General features: G+C 43.8%; 2 protein-coding genes across 4 annotated transcripts in view; one reads left to right on the top strand and one right to left on the bottom strand.

The window, feature by feature from the left end:
* mrps17 (mitochondrial ribosomal protein S17) overlaps positions 1 to 5,976 on the bottom strand; it is a 30,485-nt gene extending 24,509 nt beyond the window's left edge. The window contains exons 1-2 of the mRNA XM_084374272.1: positions 5,756 to 5,976; positions 2,053 to 2,147 (exon numbers count right to left, since the gene is read on the bottom strand). The gene's annotated coding sequence lies outside the window, so the exon portion shown is untranslated. The remainder of the gene's footprint in view (positions 1 to 2,052; positions 2,148 to 5,755) is intronic.
* Positions 5,977 to 11,879: 5,903 nt separating this feature from the next.
* On the top strand, positions 11,880 to 15,683 carry LOC311269828 (uncharacterized protein). Of its 3 annotated transcripts, none has more exons than XR_014624161.1 (7): positions 11,880 to 13,083; positions 13,194 to 13,223; positions 13,376 to 13,594; positions 13,970 to 14,104; positions 14,203 to 14,597; positions 15,439 to 15,474; positions 15,608 to 15,683. XR_014624161.1 is itself a non-coding variant. In XM_084374270.1 (7 exons), exons 1-7 carry the CDS (start codon positions 12,381 to 12,383, stop codon positions 14,627 to 14,629), a joined length of 1,248 nt encoding a protein of 415 aa, XP_084230396.1. In that variant the 5' UTR covers positions 11,880 to 12,380; the 3' UTR covers positions 14,630 to 14,751. The 3 variants fall into 3 exon arrangements, 2 of the variants coding, with proteins under 2 accessions (XP_084230396.1, XP_084230395.1); XM_084374270.1 differs by lacking the exons at positions 15,439 to 15,474; positions 15,608 to 15,683 and having other exon boundaries at positions 14,203 to 14,235; positions 14,344 to 14,394; positions 14,553 to 14,751; XM_084374269.1 differs by lacking the exons at positions 15,439 to 15,474; positions 15,608 to 15,683 and having other exon boundaries at positions 14,203 to 14,625.
* The last annotated feature ends 814 nt before the right edge of the window (positions 15,684 to 16,497 follow it).

The following is a 16,497-nucleotide window of genomic DNA, read 5'->3' as shown; positions in this document are numbered from 1 at the left end:
ACTGCCTCTCTCTCCTTCTCTCTCTAACACACATACGCTGGTGAAGAAATACAAATATACAATACACTGTTTCTAATTGAGCCATTTTGGACAGAAGTCAGAGCCACAGGTTTCTACATGATCACATCTCAGAAACATTTGCCACATTCCAGACTGGTGTAACTCACATCAGCCTCTGCTGGTGGTTCAGTCAGTCACTTGTGATAAACTACTTATCATTTCAGTCAAGAGTCTGCAAGTGGGCTCGATAATGGGCCACTTCTAGCCCAGAGCAAGTTTGTTATCCACGAGCCACAGGGTCAAAGCGCTGCAGGTGAATATGATTTATACACTCGTGTCTGCCTCCCAGAGGCCAGTTAAAACATCTTATGTCCACTCATCAACTGTGAAGCAACACTCTTCTGCAAAAGGATGAGCAACACGCTCTCTGTAACAGCACCGTGTTTCTCCCCTCCTCAGTCTCTCAGTGTTTAGGTGTCATTACTGTAACTCATTTACTTCATCTGTTTCCAGGCCCATTACCTCCAGACAAAGAAATTGTTTCTGAATCTTGCCAAGAGTCAGACATCGACCCTCAGGAGCTGGGACAGGACCAGCCAGCCCAAACATGGAGAAAATCCCCAGCGTTACCACTTGTTGAAATAAAAACACTGATTGGTTCCAGGTATGCTGACTGGTGTGTCTCTATAGCAGCTGGGACGCTGTTGGACAAAAGCTGGTGAGGCTTTGTGGATGAAAGTCCTCATGTCCAGATGTGACTCACAGGGCAGGTGACACCTCTGATGGTTATCATTTAAGATGATCTTTCTTATTAGGGCCATGTGCAAGTCACTAGTAAGAGCCTGGTCTTCTCTTTGTCTTCTCTTTCATGCTTTCTTGCACAGTGTTTCCCCGAGGCTCAGAAGATGCTATGATCTGGTTTTAAGGTCACAGCGATTCACTTGTTTCAGGTGTTCCTCTACTCCCCTGGTCTATAAAGGAACAGCTTTACATTTCAGGTTTTATTACTATTGACATAACTTCATTTTTTCTCTAGCAACAAGCTCCGATGTGTGAGGACGCTTGCCAAACTACCTCCACCCCCCGATGTGCACACACACATTTCAGACAAAAGGCTGCAATAACAATGTTTATGTCTCCATCAATCATCCATACTTACAAGTTTCACAATATTTATGTTATCATCACTGGATTTTTTTAGTACCACGCACTAAGTTGGCTGCTCACATATGAATCATTCAAATTAGTCAGTCACTTGAAGAAAGTCTAGGAGGAAAAAAAAAGTTTAATCAGGATAAACTGTCGGTATGTAGCAGGATAATGTTGTAACCTCCTTGTTTTTTTGGGTCTGAGTATGTATTACCAGTTTGTAAAATTGCAGTGTTTTGCAAATCCCATGTAGGATGGGCCAGATGTTTGGCATGAAGGAAATTAAAATCAAACTGAGTATTTATGTACAGCAAGCAACTCATCCATCTTTTAAAGCTACAGGGCTCCTCATAAATGCATACCACAGATTAAAGATTAATGTCAGTTCTCAGTGTTTCCCCTCCACTTAAACATGACACTGTTTGGAAATCTGTAAGGAACTTCTGGCTCAGTTCCTTTCTCTTGTTGAGGTGCCCGGAGAGAAAAGCAGGGAGCCGCAATTCTTTACAATTCAGACTCTCCTGCGTCTCATACATGTTCTCTCTCTCTCAGCCCCCCACCCACCCTTCATACTCCCTCTTTTTTGGCAGTAAAGGACCAAATAAATGCAGCCTAACAGTCATTGGGGGGTTAGAACAACCCATTTGGTTTAATGAGGTGATCCAGTGTGTTTTCTCTCCTCCTCTTGCCTTGTCTATCTTTCTCTGTGTGTCTCTTAGCCAATTACACAGTGTCCTGTCTTGCATCCTGTCCCCATTTTTTTTCCTGCTCTCGCTCATTTTCCCTCCTTCTTTCTTAAGGCCTTGTTTAGTCCTGATAGGCTTGCTGGGGATAAAACCTGGAGCTTTGGAGAGGAGAGGGACATTTGGGAGCGAGATGGCGAGAGGGACGGTGGCCACTTACCTACATGGAGTCCTTCTCCTGGCTCTGTGGAAACCATCGCTGCAAGGAGGTGGGTTCCCTTCACTGCATGTGCTCGGCGCTCAGCGGTGCAGCACCTGTGGATCAGGTGTCACATAAAGTTAATGTAGCAGTTTTGGCAGGACAGGGATGCATGCACTTAGGTCCTCTTTTCTTTTTACTGTTAGTTTAGTGCATTTGTGATTTTTTGAGCTTCAGCAACTATGTTTATGATGAAGATGATGAGGTTGTCGTGGATTCTAGTAGAAATTCACAAAAAACAAACATGTTTCAAGTTGGAGCATAATCATACTCCACTAGTGCAAGTTTTTTTTATTCTTCTTCCTCTTTTCAAAGCGCTAAAATTAAGAACTATTTGCAAATATTCTGTGTATTTATTCACTTATTTTTGCTGGAGCAGGTCTGATTAAGTAAATTGATCTAAAAAAAACAAAAAACTGAATTTTACGCTTAATTCAAGCCTTTCAACACGTATCGGAGCCAATCACTTCCAGACTAACAAACATATTTTCAGATCCCTTGTTAAGAAAATGATCTTGCTGCATGGACAGATAATTTCAGTAGTATTAAGTTAATGTATTATTTCTTGTATCCCCAAACCAAACTTTTTGCAGTGTGATCATTATAAAATTGACTTCCTAGAATGCACGCTGTAAAACATTTGCAAAAATTTGCCAAAGATTCAAACTTCTTTCAGCGTGATTTCACTGAAGAGAGGTGACAGCGTTTTCTGCAGTATCATAGATGCTCATCACTGACATCATTATCATTCCTGCAGTCTTACAGTTTACATCTTGTCTGAGGCAGCTGTGAAGCAACGACTGAGAATCTGAATTGATTCGTAATGTCTGATCCAAAGATCAAACTCAGTCTAGCTGCTAGATTAAGAATCTGATTGTGGGGAATACTGGACAGTTGGACAGTCTTTACCTTTCCTGCATCAAAAGGTATTCAGGAGTACTGACATCACCTCTCAGAGCAGAGAGCTTTTGTTCTTAGTAATAAACAAAACTGTTGTTGTCATTGTTGACATTTTTTTTGATTGACGTCACGTTCCGCACATGTTTTTTAAGGATGTACAGATAGCCACGAAGTAATTCCCAGATGTTTCTTCAGTATGTAAACATGTTAACTTAGGACAACAAATCCTTAAACAAACCATGAGCCCAGGTGTATTTCCCTGCTCTTCCTCCACAGTGTTATAGTTAAAGCTTTTAATTAGGTGCGACACCCTGTTAAAAGCTTTAATTATAACCGTGTGCTCCAGACCTCATCCCTCCAGAGCCCGTCTAATTGTCTTGTCAGTTTAAGCTTTGTGTTGGCTGATGTAAGGACATTCCTCCCATTCTCATCCTCATCCTTGTCTCACCCCGCTGCACACTCAGGAGACGTGTCACTGGTTGTTTCTGTTGTTGAGTTTCTGGGTGAGTATTTGTACTTCGATCTCTACATTTATCAGCGGTCAGTTTCAATCACAAGTTAACTGGCAACGTTTCAGCACAGGATATTCATTGTAACTAAAAGCAATGGTCAAAGTGTTGGAAACGACAGACTGTGTGATACAGACAGTAAGTCTGATGCAAAGTGCATTTTTAAATAGTGATTTTTTCTGAGATTCATTTTGCATTTCTTTTTTAAATTTGTTTTAAAATGAACATTAAAAACAGCAACAGCAAACGCTACAACCCCGTCGTCAGAACAAAATGCTGACAATTTACTTTTCTGCAAATCTCGGATATTGAGACTTTACGTTTCTTTATGTTGCAACTTTACACTTCTTTGGTCTGGTTAGGTTAAGGCACAAACAACAATTGCTCAGTTTGGAAAATATCTTGCGTTGGCTTTCCTGGTTCTGCTGCTATACAAACACGGCTTGAAATTGTTTGGATGTCTTGTCAAAAATAGAAGTTTTTTCGTCTCACAGAGCTGTAATGCCACCACCATCCCCTCCACCTCCCGACACTGAAATCAGTTCATATACATGTAACGTGAAGGTGATATGACACATATTATTCAGGCGACTGTGCTGAAGGTTAATGGCTCTGTGAAGCTCGACGTAAAGAAAACTAAACTGTTCGAAAGACAAACCAGAGAGTTGGAAAAAAATAGATTTTGACCGGATGGTGGAACTGCTTCAAATTGCACGGTAATTTATCCAATGTTGAGACATTTAGTCTCATCCGCTGTAAACAATGAATGCTGCAGATGTTGAGCGATCACACTAAATAGATGAAAGGTTTGACCTGCTGGTGGCGCTAGAAAAGAAAGTCAGGGGATCAACAAAGCCAGTAGAGTTCTCAGAGGATCATTAATGTCTGTACAAAATTTCGTGACAATCCATCTAATAGACTGGAGATATTTCAGGGACGACTGACAGACCAACTGCTGTCACTAGAGCCACACCGCCAAAGTGATGATCACAGTTATACGATATCACTGACAGAGTGATAAAATGAGACAAACACTTCTAATTCAATGCTGAGATATTAATGTCACTGTAGAAAATCTGTGAACTCTGGACCATCTCTACATGTCAAATAAAGAAAATATCTTTATTTGAATTCCCTTCCAAGACCAACTGCTGTTTTACGTCATGTTGCAGTGAAACACGTCTCTGCTGACTTCGAGTGTGCAGTTTTACCTGTCCAATGTTTCATTTCAATAAAAATTCCTCCAGAAAAGCTTTTTGGGTTGGAGGCGTTGTATCTGTCCAGCAGAGTCCAGCAAGCAGAGCTGAATGACTGAATAGTTCAGTTATTTACTGTGTGTTGTTAATGTGCTGTACATGGCATTACTGTGAGATCAGTAACTCACATTCTTTAAGAATCCCAACAGACCTCTTCTTTTCACATCTGGACGGTGGGATCTTGAAAAACCTTTCCTTTTATAGTTGTTCACTCTCTGTGTTTCTATTTTTGGCTGATTTGTGATTTGTGAAACTGAACGTAGGTGCAGAAAAGTGTGAGAATTATGACCAAAGCCACATGCCTTTTGGATGAAGGGGTGTTTGTTATCAGCTGCAGAGAGACTGAAACACAGAGCACGGGGTTGATAATCACTATACACAAACACACATATAAACACACTGAACATATGGACGCACTCACACCTTTTTTTCTCTCTGCTTGTGTGGCATCTGATTCTATTTGTTAAATGTGATGCTGGTTATTAAATTACATTGTTTTTATTGAGTGCTGGCAAAGCGGAGAAAATCATGCCTCATTAGCAGTGAATGATGACTCATACATTCCACAAATTCTGTCATCTGTTAGGAGTAAAACACAACGAAAACACCTTTCAACATTAGTGCTGCAATGTATAAAAACATTTTTTGTTAAATTACTAAAATTATCAACAGAATATGAAGAAATGACGCTGTCAAAGACATCTGTGTCGCAGGGACATCTACTGAAGTTAGCATGCTAACCAGCTAGCCATTGCCCGCCTTGTCGCTTAATACCACTTTGTACCTGAACCTTCTACCTGGTCCAGCCATGTTCACTGAGAAGCTGTTGAGCCCGGTTACCTTACCCGCTCCCAAAAGCTCCTTTGCTAGAGGTCCAAACAACACAGAATCACTGTGGCTTTTTTATGTATAAAAAGTGATATTTTCGACAGAGCAACTAGTAATAACTTGAAACCATTACAAAAACACATTGTTTCTGTGTGTCAGGTGTATATATACCTGCTGGTGGGGCAGCAGGAGGAGCTGGAGCCGGCGTCGGAGCTGGTGTAGGACCTGGAGCTGGATTCGGACCAGGTGGAACTGGAACAGGATTCGGCCCTGGAGGGGCTGGGACTGGATTTCAGCCTGGTGGAGGAGCTGGACCAGGAGCAGGTGGAGCTGGTGCTGGTCTAGGAGGCTTTGGACCAGGAGCTGGTGGAGGTGGATGTCACTTGTGTTTTCTGTTAAATTTTATAAACACTGATTGCGGCTCAACATTTCAGATTGTGTCGTCACTTACAGAACTGCCGTTTTCTAAATTTTATTTTGTTTAAATGACACGAGTTACTGGAGGAGTTCCAGGTTACAACCCTCCAAAACAGAAGTTGTGTTTTTTATGTCTTACAGATAATAAATCCCTCAAGTTGATTTTAACCACAAGAAACAAATCTTGTATAAATATTTGTGCAATGTGTTGATGCTTTCACTTCTGCACCAATCATTCAATCAGGTTTGTCTTCATCTACATGTGTTTTGTATCTTTGTACGTGTTTTCAACTCACAATGTCCCGATGACCATATTTCATAGGCGGCTATGGAGGTCAAGGACCGGGAGGATTTGGACCAGGTGGTGTTGGACCAGGAGGATTCGGCCCTGGAGGAGTTGGTCCAGGAGGAGTTGGACCTGGAGGAGTTGGACCAGGAGGATTCGGCCCTGGAGGAGTTGGTCCAGGAGGAGTTGGACCAGGTGGTGTTGGACCAGGAGGATTCGGCCCTGGAGGAGTTGGTCCAGGAGGATTTGGACCTGGAGGAGTTGGACCAGGAGGATTCGGCCCTGGAGGAGTTGGTCCAGGAGGAGTTGGACCTGGAGGAGTCGGCCCAGGTGGAGTTGGACCAGGAGGTTTCAGGCCGAGCACCTTTGGCCCAGGTGGTGGTGGACTGGGAGTCGGACCTGGAGGTGTTGGGGCTGGTAAGACAGATATGACTGGTTGACACCTTGATTATCTACTTATGTGCTTCTAATGATCTGATCGCTATGACTGCTTCCCTCTTACAGGTGGAAAACCTCCCAAAACAGGTAAGACTTACTTCCCATCTGCACTGATTTAAGATTGTGTTTTTTAATATATAAAAAAAGAAAATTGAACTCTTCAATCGGGACAAAAAGAGACTCTCAAAGACAGTGAAGCTCAAACATCAGTTACAGTTAGGTGTGTAGGAACAAATCTACAAACTATCATAATGGCTCGTACCTCTTTAAACTGATTTTTCATGATACTTGTCTCCAGGAGGTGGCTATGGTGGTCGTGGAGGATTTGGACCAGGACAGGGAGGCGTAGGAGGAGGACTGGGACCAGGTGGTTTTGGACCAGGTGGTGCCGGCACTGGAGGCTATGGAACTGGTCCTGGAGGAGTTGGTCCAGGTGGTTTTGGACCAGGAGGCACTGGTCCAGGTGGCCAAGGCACAGGCATGGAGTTTGTTTATATTTTTGGGGCTCATAAACATATTTAATGATAAATATTAGATCTTCTCTTGAAAGGATTTAGAAGTTTTTATGTTGTTGAGCACAGGAGCTGCTGGAAAAGACAAGTCAAACAAAACACAAACACTTACTGAACACACACTTTACAATTGGATCGCTTTGTTAAAATTTGACAAGAACCTTTGAAGATACCTTTGTATTATTAAAATGTAGTTTAAGCTCATTACCTACAAACAGATTGCCTTCTGTGTTTACTTGCATCAAGCAACCTTCACAATAAGTGGAAGTTCCCCACACATGGATCAGTGGTCAGCCCCTCTACAGAAAATATTGTTCCACTGGTAAATTCAATGAAGCAGGATACGGATTACATACATGTACCATTATTTCATTTCCTCTTTACCTCAAGGTTATACGCTATTGTTGAGGGGCCACCCACCCTCACACACACATGCACTGATAAAGGCTAATGCATTAGGTATGGCAGTTCCCTGATAAAGGACGGAAGTCATCACGTCAGTCAGAAAGACTGATTTGCTTTGGAATTTCAGGCCTCTCTGTTTTTCATCCTTCAAACATGCGTGTTGCCTGTGCAGGATGAGGAATGTTGGTGATAATATCCACACGTTTCTTAAGAGGTTAAGCCTTGGGTTTTTATGCAGCCTTTTGAATTCCACCCATTATGCCAGTAGGTAAGAAATAGGTTAGTGTGAGAGCAGGAAACAGACTCATATGTCACACTTTCCAGTTTACCAAGTCTGGCGAACACATTATTTAATCTACGCTACACGATAATTCCCACAAAGTGTGTTTGTGTTGCCCTGCTCCACCCTGAAGAGTAAGACACAAACATCCTGGTTCACCTGAACAAGCAATGGGAGACATGCTGTACACTGCTGTAACTTCAAGCAAAAATCCAGAAAACTAATTAAAGCCAAAATTGTGCACACACACTGACCTGGAGCCTCTAAAATAAGAAGGAAATGTATTTATTCAACCAAAATTAAGAACCAGAAGTAAGACTAACCTTGTTAAAAAGCTTGTATTTTAATATGAGGTATCATGTGTATCAGCTCTCCTCTAACAGGGAGTTATAGTATTTAATTTACAGCTTGATCTTGCAGCAGTCATTCTGGTCTCCTTGTGATTTCGCTCAGTCATCTCCCCTCACAGGCTTCACTTCCCTCACTGCAGCCTTGTAATTGCCAAGGCTCAGCCAAACCCTGTATGAGATTTAGTTTTAAAGTCAAACATGCACACTTCAAACAAATGTTCAAAACCTTTCCGGAGAACAACTTAATCCTTGTGAGGTTTCTCTTGGGCAGCCATCATACATGTATAACATTACAAAAGGGTGGAGTCGCATAGGGACACACTGAACTCATTAATGTATGATGTAGTGTATTGTTGTCACTCGAGCGAGTATAGGAAGTACCAAGTACTGATTCTCTTTTATCGGCTCATTAGGCCCTGGGGCAGGAGGTTTGGGTGGAGGAGTACTTGGAGCAGGAGGCCTCGGGACTGGAAGAGGTCAGGGAGCTGGAACAGGCTACGGACCTGGAGGTCAGTGGTTTTTATTAGTCTACATATGTATGTTTACATGACAATCATTGATAGGCGTCAGTGCAAAAGTCTATTCTGATTTCTTCCTAACAGCAACAACTGCATTATTTAATAGATAAAGTAAATCGACCTCCATGTGTTGTAATGTGATGAAACTTTGAGACTCACTGAAGAGCATATTCAATTTATTCACTGAGAAAGCCGCCTCCTCCTTTTAGTGTTGCACATTACTTGTAATTTTATATATTGTTTATCTTGAAGGATATACGTGTATTAAACAAACATTTGTCTTGATCCAGGAGGATACGGAGGTTATGGACCTGGTGGCACTGGTCCCAAACCACCTAAAACAGGTAACTGCTTTTTACCTATGATCGGTACACAGTTTTAATCACTTAAATATATAAATAAATAAATATTGTATTTTTTCATCTGAGGTGGGGCTGGAACGTCACTTGGAGGAACCGGTTATGGACCTGGTGGTGCAGGATTTGGGCCTGGAGGTGCTGGATTTGGGCCTGGTGGCGCAGGGGTTGGCCCCGGCGGTGCAGGGTTTGGACCTGGTGGGGCAGGGATTGGCCCCGGTGGTGCAGGGTTCGGACCTGGTGGTGCAGGGGTTGGCCCCGGTGGTGCAGGGTTCGGACCTGGTGGTGCAGGGGTTGGGCCCGGTGGTGCAGGGTTCGGACCTGGTGGTGCAGGGGTTGGGCCCGGTGGAGCAGGATTCGGACCTGGTGGTGCAGGGGTTGGCCCCGGTGGAGCAGGATTCGGACCTGGTGGTGCAGGGGTTGGGCCAGGTGGAGCAGGATTCGGACCTGGTGGTGCAGGGGTTGGGCCTGGTGGAGCAGGATTCGGACCTGGTGGTGCAGGGGTTGGCCCCGGTGGAGCAGGATTCGGACCTGGTGGTGCAGGGGTTGGGCCAGGTGGAGCAGGATTCGGACCTGGTGGTGCAGGGGTTGGGCCTGGTGGAGCAGGATTCGGACCTGGTGGTGCAGGGGTTGGCCCCGGTGGAGCAGGATTCGGACCTGGTGGTGCAGGGGTTGGGCCAGGTGGAGCAGGATTTGGACCTGGCGGTGCAGGTGTTGGGCCTGGTGGAGCAGGATTTGGACCTGGTGGTGCAGGAGTTGGGCCAGGTGGAGCAGGATTTGGACCTGGCGGTGCAGGTGTTGGGCCTGGTGGAGCAGGATTTGGACCTGGTGGTGCAGGAGTTGGACCTGGAGGAGCAGGATTTGGTCCAGGAGGAGGTACATAATATAATTTACATTAGACTACACTGTATGCAACAACATATACATACCTATAACACATATGTATTCTACAACAGAGAACAAGTTACACATAAGAAGCACAGAAGACTGAAAGCACAGACATGAACATTAGTTAAAACAGTGTATATTGTATTTCTGAGGGAAAATCTACGCATGTCAAGCATACATACAGTTACGATAAGTTTCAAAAAGACAACTCTTAGAACTACCAGGTTAATAAAATAGGCTGTTTTAGTTCTGTGATAAAGTTAGTTCTTGTCTTTTTACTTGTTCATGTTTCAGCTCCATTGCTGCCACAGACTGGTACTGCTGGAGGAGGGCCTGGAGGAAAGACTGCTGGTAAAGCATCAAAACAAGTTCCAGGTAAACTGCAAAAGAAGAAAACCACTTCGTAAATAAGGATGAATAACACCAGTTCTGTTCATCAGTTATGATCAACCAAAAACACTGTTTCTATGGCGGTTCTAAATTTGTATATGCTGTCACACAGGAGTTGGGGTGCCTGGGCTCTATCAGGGTGGATACGTACCAGGCCAAGGTATGCTGTAACACAAAAACATTTAACAAACATGCAAAAGCACATTTTAAAACTATACAATAATATATCATGCGAGGATTCAGCGTGTTTACAGAAGAAGTTGTAACAGTTGTGGGATTTTTTTGTCTTCTCGTCTTTCCTGGAAAGGTTTTGGAGGCCGGGGCGTTCTCCCTGGGGTGGCCACAGGATCTGGACTTGGGCCTCAGACCGGTTTGTTAATGCACTCTATGTTAACTAATCTTGACAAATAACATCTTAGTGGGTACACATGCCTAAAAATAAAATATTTTATCTTGTTCCTCACAGGAGTACTCGGCCAGGGGGGTGCTGGACAAGGAGGGGCAAGCAGTAAGGGTCATAAGTCCTAAACTGTGTTATATGACAAGCAGATCTTTATGCATAATAATATCATCACAGGCTAAAATTCAGTATTTTACAAGTTGGACATCTCTGTATTGTATTTCTACCATTAGATGGTCGTGGACAGCAGCTGCCCGGCGTTTTCCGTGGTTACCCTCTCATAACACCAAAATCAGGTACACAGGAACCAGCAATGGACTGAACCCTGCAGCTGCATGTAGAGTTACATGACGTCAATGATGAATGTAAAGTAAGGGTAATGTATTCTTTCAATCACAGGGTCGGGCAAATCAAAGAAGAATCCAGCCAAGGCTGCAGCTAAATATGGTAAAGACACATATAGACACCACATGTGACCATTACATAATAATAATAATGTTGCAAAAATAACTGGCATGAGGCATCAGCATCATCTAACTGTAACTTTGCATTGCCATTTTTATAAGTTCACCTGTTTGTTTGCTCAACCAGGTGGAGTTGGAGCTGGAGGAGGTGCACTTGGTCAAGGAGGCGCTTTGGGGGTTGGGGCTGGAAGACTCCCTGGAGGAGGAGCAGGAGTTGCACCTGGATTTGGAGGTGGAGTTGGAACAGGCGGTGGGCCTGGAGCTGTACCTGGATTTGGAGGTGGAGTTGGAACAGGCGGAGGACCTGGATTTGGTAAATCTGGAGTAATGCACCGTTTTCAGGTCTTTTAAATGGAGATCAAGGTGCAGGATGCACCCATCAAATTGTTTTCCATATGTAAATTAGCATTCCTAGAACATTTGTCAACAAATATGCCAAAAATCAATATGACATATAATTTTTTTTTTTTTTTTCATTTTAAGTTTGCACCGGTGATTTTTTGTTTCAGTAACTATTTACTTGGGTCATTGCTTTGGGCCATAGAAAACAAAATAACATGATGAATAAGTAGTGTGTGCATAGAACAACCTCTGTCAGGCCTTAGCTGAGAGACACTCAAAATGTCTTTTCTCTCTTGGTGCAGGCCCTGGTGCAGCTGGAGGACCTGGAAGGGGAGGACCAGGTGGAGGAGTTGGAGTTGGTCCTGGCACAGGAGGAGTCCCAACCTCTGGGGTTGGAGCAGGTGGTGGCTACGGTTTTGGTCCAGGTGGTGCAGCTGGAGGCCTTGGAGGCGGAGGACCAGGAGGAGGACTTGGCCTCGGCACAGGACTGGGACCTGGTGGTGTTGGTTTTGGTCCAGGTGGTGCCGGCACTGGGCCTGGCGGAGTGGGTTATGGGCCAGGTAGAACTGGAACTGGATTGGGAGGAGCAGGAACTGGAGGTAATTATGAGTCAGCAGATTTGGGGTTTCGAAAAATGTAGCCAATAATAAACAAGGACAAATATATAATTATCATATTATATTTCAGGGTATGATGCCAGTGCCAAAGCTCGTAAATATGGTAAGAATAACTGTGTAACTGAAAAACTGTATGCAGCTGTATAATTATTGTATAACTGCAATAAACATGACTGTTCTTCTACTCATAGGCATGTTAAGTGGAGCACTTGGAGGTACAGGCACTGGAGTCAGGCCCGGTGGCGCTGGTACAGGCTATGGACCAGGTGGAGTTGGACCAGGTGGTGCTGGCTATGGACCAGGAGGCGTTGGACCAGGCGGAGTCGGACCTGGTGGTGCTGGTACTGGCTATGGACCAGGTGGAGTAGGACCTGGTGGTGCTGGTACAGGCTTTGGACCTGGCGGTGCTGGTACAGGCTATGGACCAGGTGGAGTTGGACCTGGTGGTGCTGGCTATGGACCAGGAGGCGTTGGACCAGGCGGAGTCGGACCTGGTGGTGCTGGTACTGGCTATGGACCAGGTGGAGTAGGACCTGGTGGTGCTGGTACTGGCTATGGACCAGGTGGTGCTGGTACAGGCTATGGCCCAGGTGGAGTTGGACCTGGTGGTGCTGGTACAGGCTACGGCCCAGGCGGAGTTGGACCTGGTGGTGCTGGTACAGGCTATGGACCAGGTGGAGTTGGACCTGGTGGTGCTGGTACAGGCTATGGACCAGGCGGAGTTGGACCTGGTGGTGCTGGCTATGGACCAGGTGGAGGAGTTGGTCCTGGGGGTGCTGGTACTGGCTATGGACCCGGTGGAGTTGGACCTGGTGGTGCCGGCTATGGACCAGGAGGTAGGATGATAGATGAAGATATACTAAATAAGGACTCTGGTCTGAATTCACACAGATCCAACAGTTAATAAAGTATATATATAAATATTTTGCCTTGTTTGTATTTGCAGGTTATGCCGGAGCCAAAGCGCGCAAATATGGTGAGAGACAACTTAAAAAAAAAAAATGTACTACATATAAGAATGTTTGCCATGATAACAGCCTGTTTTTTGTCAATAGAGAAGTGTGGGCTCTTTGTGGGTTAGTTTATTTTCTGATAAGATGAAGATAATATATTTTCTGCTCTCTGCAGGTCTGCCTGGAGGTGCTGGAGGTGCCCTGGGTGCAGGAGGACTTGGTGGTGGGGCTGGGCCTGGCACTGGGCTCGGAGTTGGAGGAGGGGTCCCTGGACGAGGTGTTGGACTGGGAACTGGTGGTGGACCTGGAGCAGGACTGGGGACTGGGGGGATACCTGGTTCTGGTGTTGTAACGGGAGGCGGACCAGGTGGCTTTGGACCAGGCAGTGCTGGAGGTATGAACAGCAGAACAACATTCTCACAGTTCCTCAGAAAGGACGTACATGCACATTACTAACTCATTAAATTATTGTAACTTATTAGTAACTAATTAGTCACACACCACCTCTTGCTGATCCTCTTTGCAGTTGCCTGTCTTTAACGGCCGTCGTTAATATGAAAATATTGATTAGTGAAGTTTTACCACCAGCATACTGCAGCTGTAACAGCCTTGTCAGAATTACAGGACTGAATGAAAAGTTGTGGATGTGTGCTCATCAATAATATTACTGAAGCCACATGTTTACCTGAACTTCTTTTGTGTTGTGCACAGATTTGAATTCTTTAGCCGTTATGAGAGCTTAAGTCCTCACCCATTTGCTCCTTGCTAGGGCTTCCTGGTGGCGTTGGGACCGGGAGAACAGGATATGGACCTGGTGGATACGGACCTGGTGGATATGGGCCTGGAGTTGGTTACGGTCCAGGTGGAGGCTATGGTGTAGGACCAGGAACTGGATATGGAACAGGTTCAAGGAGCAATTTCAATTCCAACTAAGATCAATTTTGTAAAACTCAAACTAACCTTACAGGAATCCCTAAATTCAATGATTCCTGTCATTTACAGGCTATGGAGCTGGATCAAAACCTGCTAAATACGGTAATAAAATATATTTTATAACCGTCTTTAGTTTCATAAAACATGATGATGGATGTTTAATCGAAATTCAAGTAAAAACTAATTTGTTTTCATATGATCCTGGCGTAGGTCTAGGTGGAGCAGGTGCTGGTGGGGTACTTGGAGGTGGAGCAGGACGAGGTGATGAGTTGTTGTTGATGATATTAAGCATTGCAAGCTGAGAGCTAAATAGATTTTGTTTCCTGTTAGCACTGATTCTTTCTTCTATTTTTCTGGTATTTTTGTATTTTTTACTGTATGGGTTTTCTATACATTTGTTATCTTGTGTCACTTTACAGGTGGTTATGGACCAGGAGGCTTTGGACCTGGCACTGGAGGTCTAGGTTGGTCTTCAGTAGAGTTTTTGTGTAGTTAGTTAGTAACGTGTAGTTCTAAGAAACTTTTAGGTATGAACTCTTTAATTGACCTTTATTGGTCATCTGCACGAATTACAGCAACAAGTCTCATTCACCAGACCCGGCCTGTAACTGAAACACATGATCTGGTTATGTACAGAGTGATAGAATAGCAGTAGAAATTATCCATGCTTATCCTGCTTAATGATGACAGTTGAGGCTGAATACCAACAGCAGCATCAAGGTGTGATGATGTAATGATTGTGATATTAGTTGATCCACCATCTTTGCTGTATTTGAAGAGTGGCAATGTTTGTGTAAAGTCAGATATTTTGGCTTTGAAAACAAAGAGGAATATTTTTTTTGATTCAAAGAAGGGCTCGATACAAGTGGCCAGGCTGCAAACTGGGCAGCAGCTTTTGGTTGCCCAAACTGAAAACATGGTTGCCATTTTTAGTAACCTTATATTGTAATAAAGATACTATGCCATTATATGTCTGCTCATTAATTAAAATGTGGCATAAAAGAATTTTGCTGTTTGCTGTCCCTATTATTTATCTGTAAAAAAGGCGAGACTTCACTGCCATTTTCCCAAAAAGGTTTACCAATGGCAATCTGTTGACCACTGCTGTTGAGTCCTGTTTCGATGTCACAGAACATGCTGGAAAATGAAACTAGATATCCAGAAATCTCGGTCAGGAAATGTGATTTTGTAACCGAGCACCAGTCAGTTACTCTATTCGCCACCTTTAACTGTTTATCTTATCTGTACAAATGTTGAATTACTATGTTTTTACTTACACCACATCTTATTTGTTGTCATCCTCAGGCTATGGTACAGCTGGATCTAAAGCTGCTAAGTATGGTAAGGTGCTATTTGACTTTTTTTATCAAGTGTGACATTATATGTTTATCATACAGTTATTTGAACTGAGGAACAGAGCTGTCTATAAGTACATCCTTTAAACTGACTAGAGTACCTCTTTTATAAACCGTAGGGAAGCCTGGTGGAGTTCTACCTGGGGTAGGAACAGGAACTGGCACTGCAGGAACTGGTACTGCTGGAACCGGTACAGGGACTGGCACTGCAGGACCTGGTACTGCTGGAACTGGTACAGGGACCGGCACTGCTGGAACTGGCACTGGGACCGGCACTGCAGGAACTGGTACAGGGACTGGCACAGCTGGACCTGGTACAGGAACTGGCACTGGTGTTTCAGTGAATGGCACCAGCACAACAGCTGGACCCAGTGGTAAGCTTCCAGTTTCCAGGGTTAAAAATACACATTTTGGTTACGATGAATTATTACTTATTAATCAGATAATCTATGTCTCATGATCTATGTTGTGCTGGATCAGGAGGAGGACTTGGAGCCACAGGAGGCACACCACCTCCATCAGAAGGTATCTGTACAGTGTTAGCACAAAGATGATGATGGCAAACATATTTTTAATCACATATTACCACAATAATACATATACTCATATACTATAAATATAGTTCAAATATAAAATATGCCGAACAAGGATAGAAAAGACAGTGATGATATCCAAAATAAAGGAAGAGGAAAGAGAAAACTAGCTTTTCGGAAAAGGACTATTACTTTTTTCAGGATTTCAGATGTTTTTGTCTCACCTCCTATTTATTTTTGACTTGATACAACTGTTTACTGTGTTTTTTAACTTCCAATGTGATCATCTTATCTGATTACTTAACATAGATTACTATTTTCCTATTTTAAACTTCAGTCCTTTTATATTTTGCCCTTATTTCAGGTGATGGCAGTGTGATAGAGGGGTCTGGAAGTTCTGGAGGAGAAGGTGTGTTTTAACTTGCTGGATTCTTGAGAAACTGTCTTTTCTTACCTTGAATTAGCACAGATTTTGT

The sequence above is a fragment of the Pagrus pagrus genome, assembly GCF_965226575.1.
Source record: "Pagrus pagrus genome assembly, chromosome: 14".
NCBI classification, from domain to species: domain Eukaryota; kingdom Metazoa; phylum Chordata; class Actinopteri; order Spariformes; family Sparidae; genus Pagrus; species Pagrus pagrus.
The sequence above is the reverse complement of the archived record's forward strand: the minus strand, read 5'-3'. Positions and strand labels throughout refer to the sequence as shown.

What these genes read in the sequence shown, in the direction of transcription:
- LOC311269828 (XM_084374269.1), top strand. Translation starts at nt 12,381, where the DNA reads ATGCAGCTGTATAATTATTGTATAACTGCAATAAACATGACTGTTCTT. An exon ending in TGCCGGCTATGGACCAGGAG is followed by an intron (nt 13,084 to 13,193) that starts GTAGGATGATAG and finishes TTGTATTTGCAG; the next exon opens with GTTATGCCGGAGCCAAAGCG. An exon ending in AGCCAAAGCGCGCAAATATG is followed by an intron (nt 13,224 to 13,375) that starts GTGAGAGACAAC and finishes TGCTCTCTGCAG; the next exon opens with GTCTGCCTGGAGGTGCTGGA.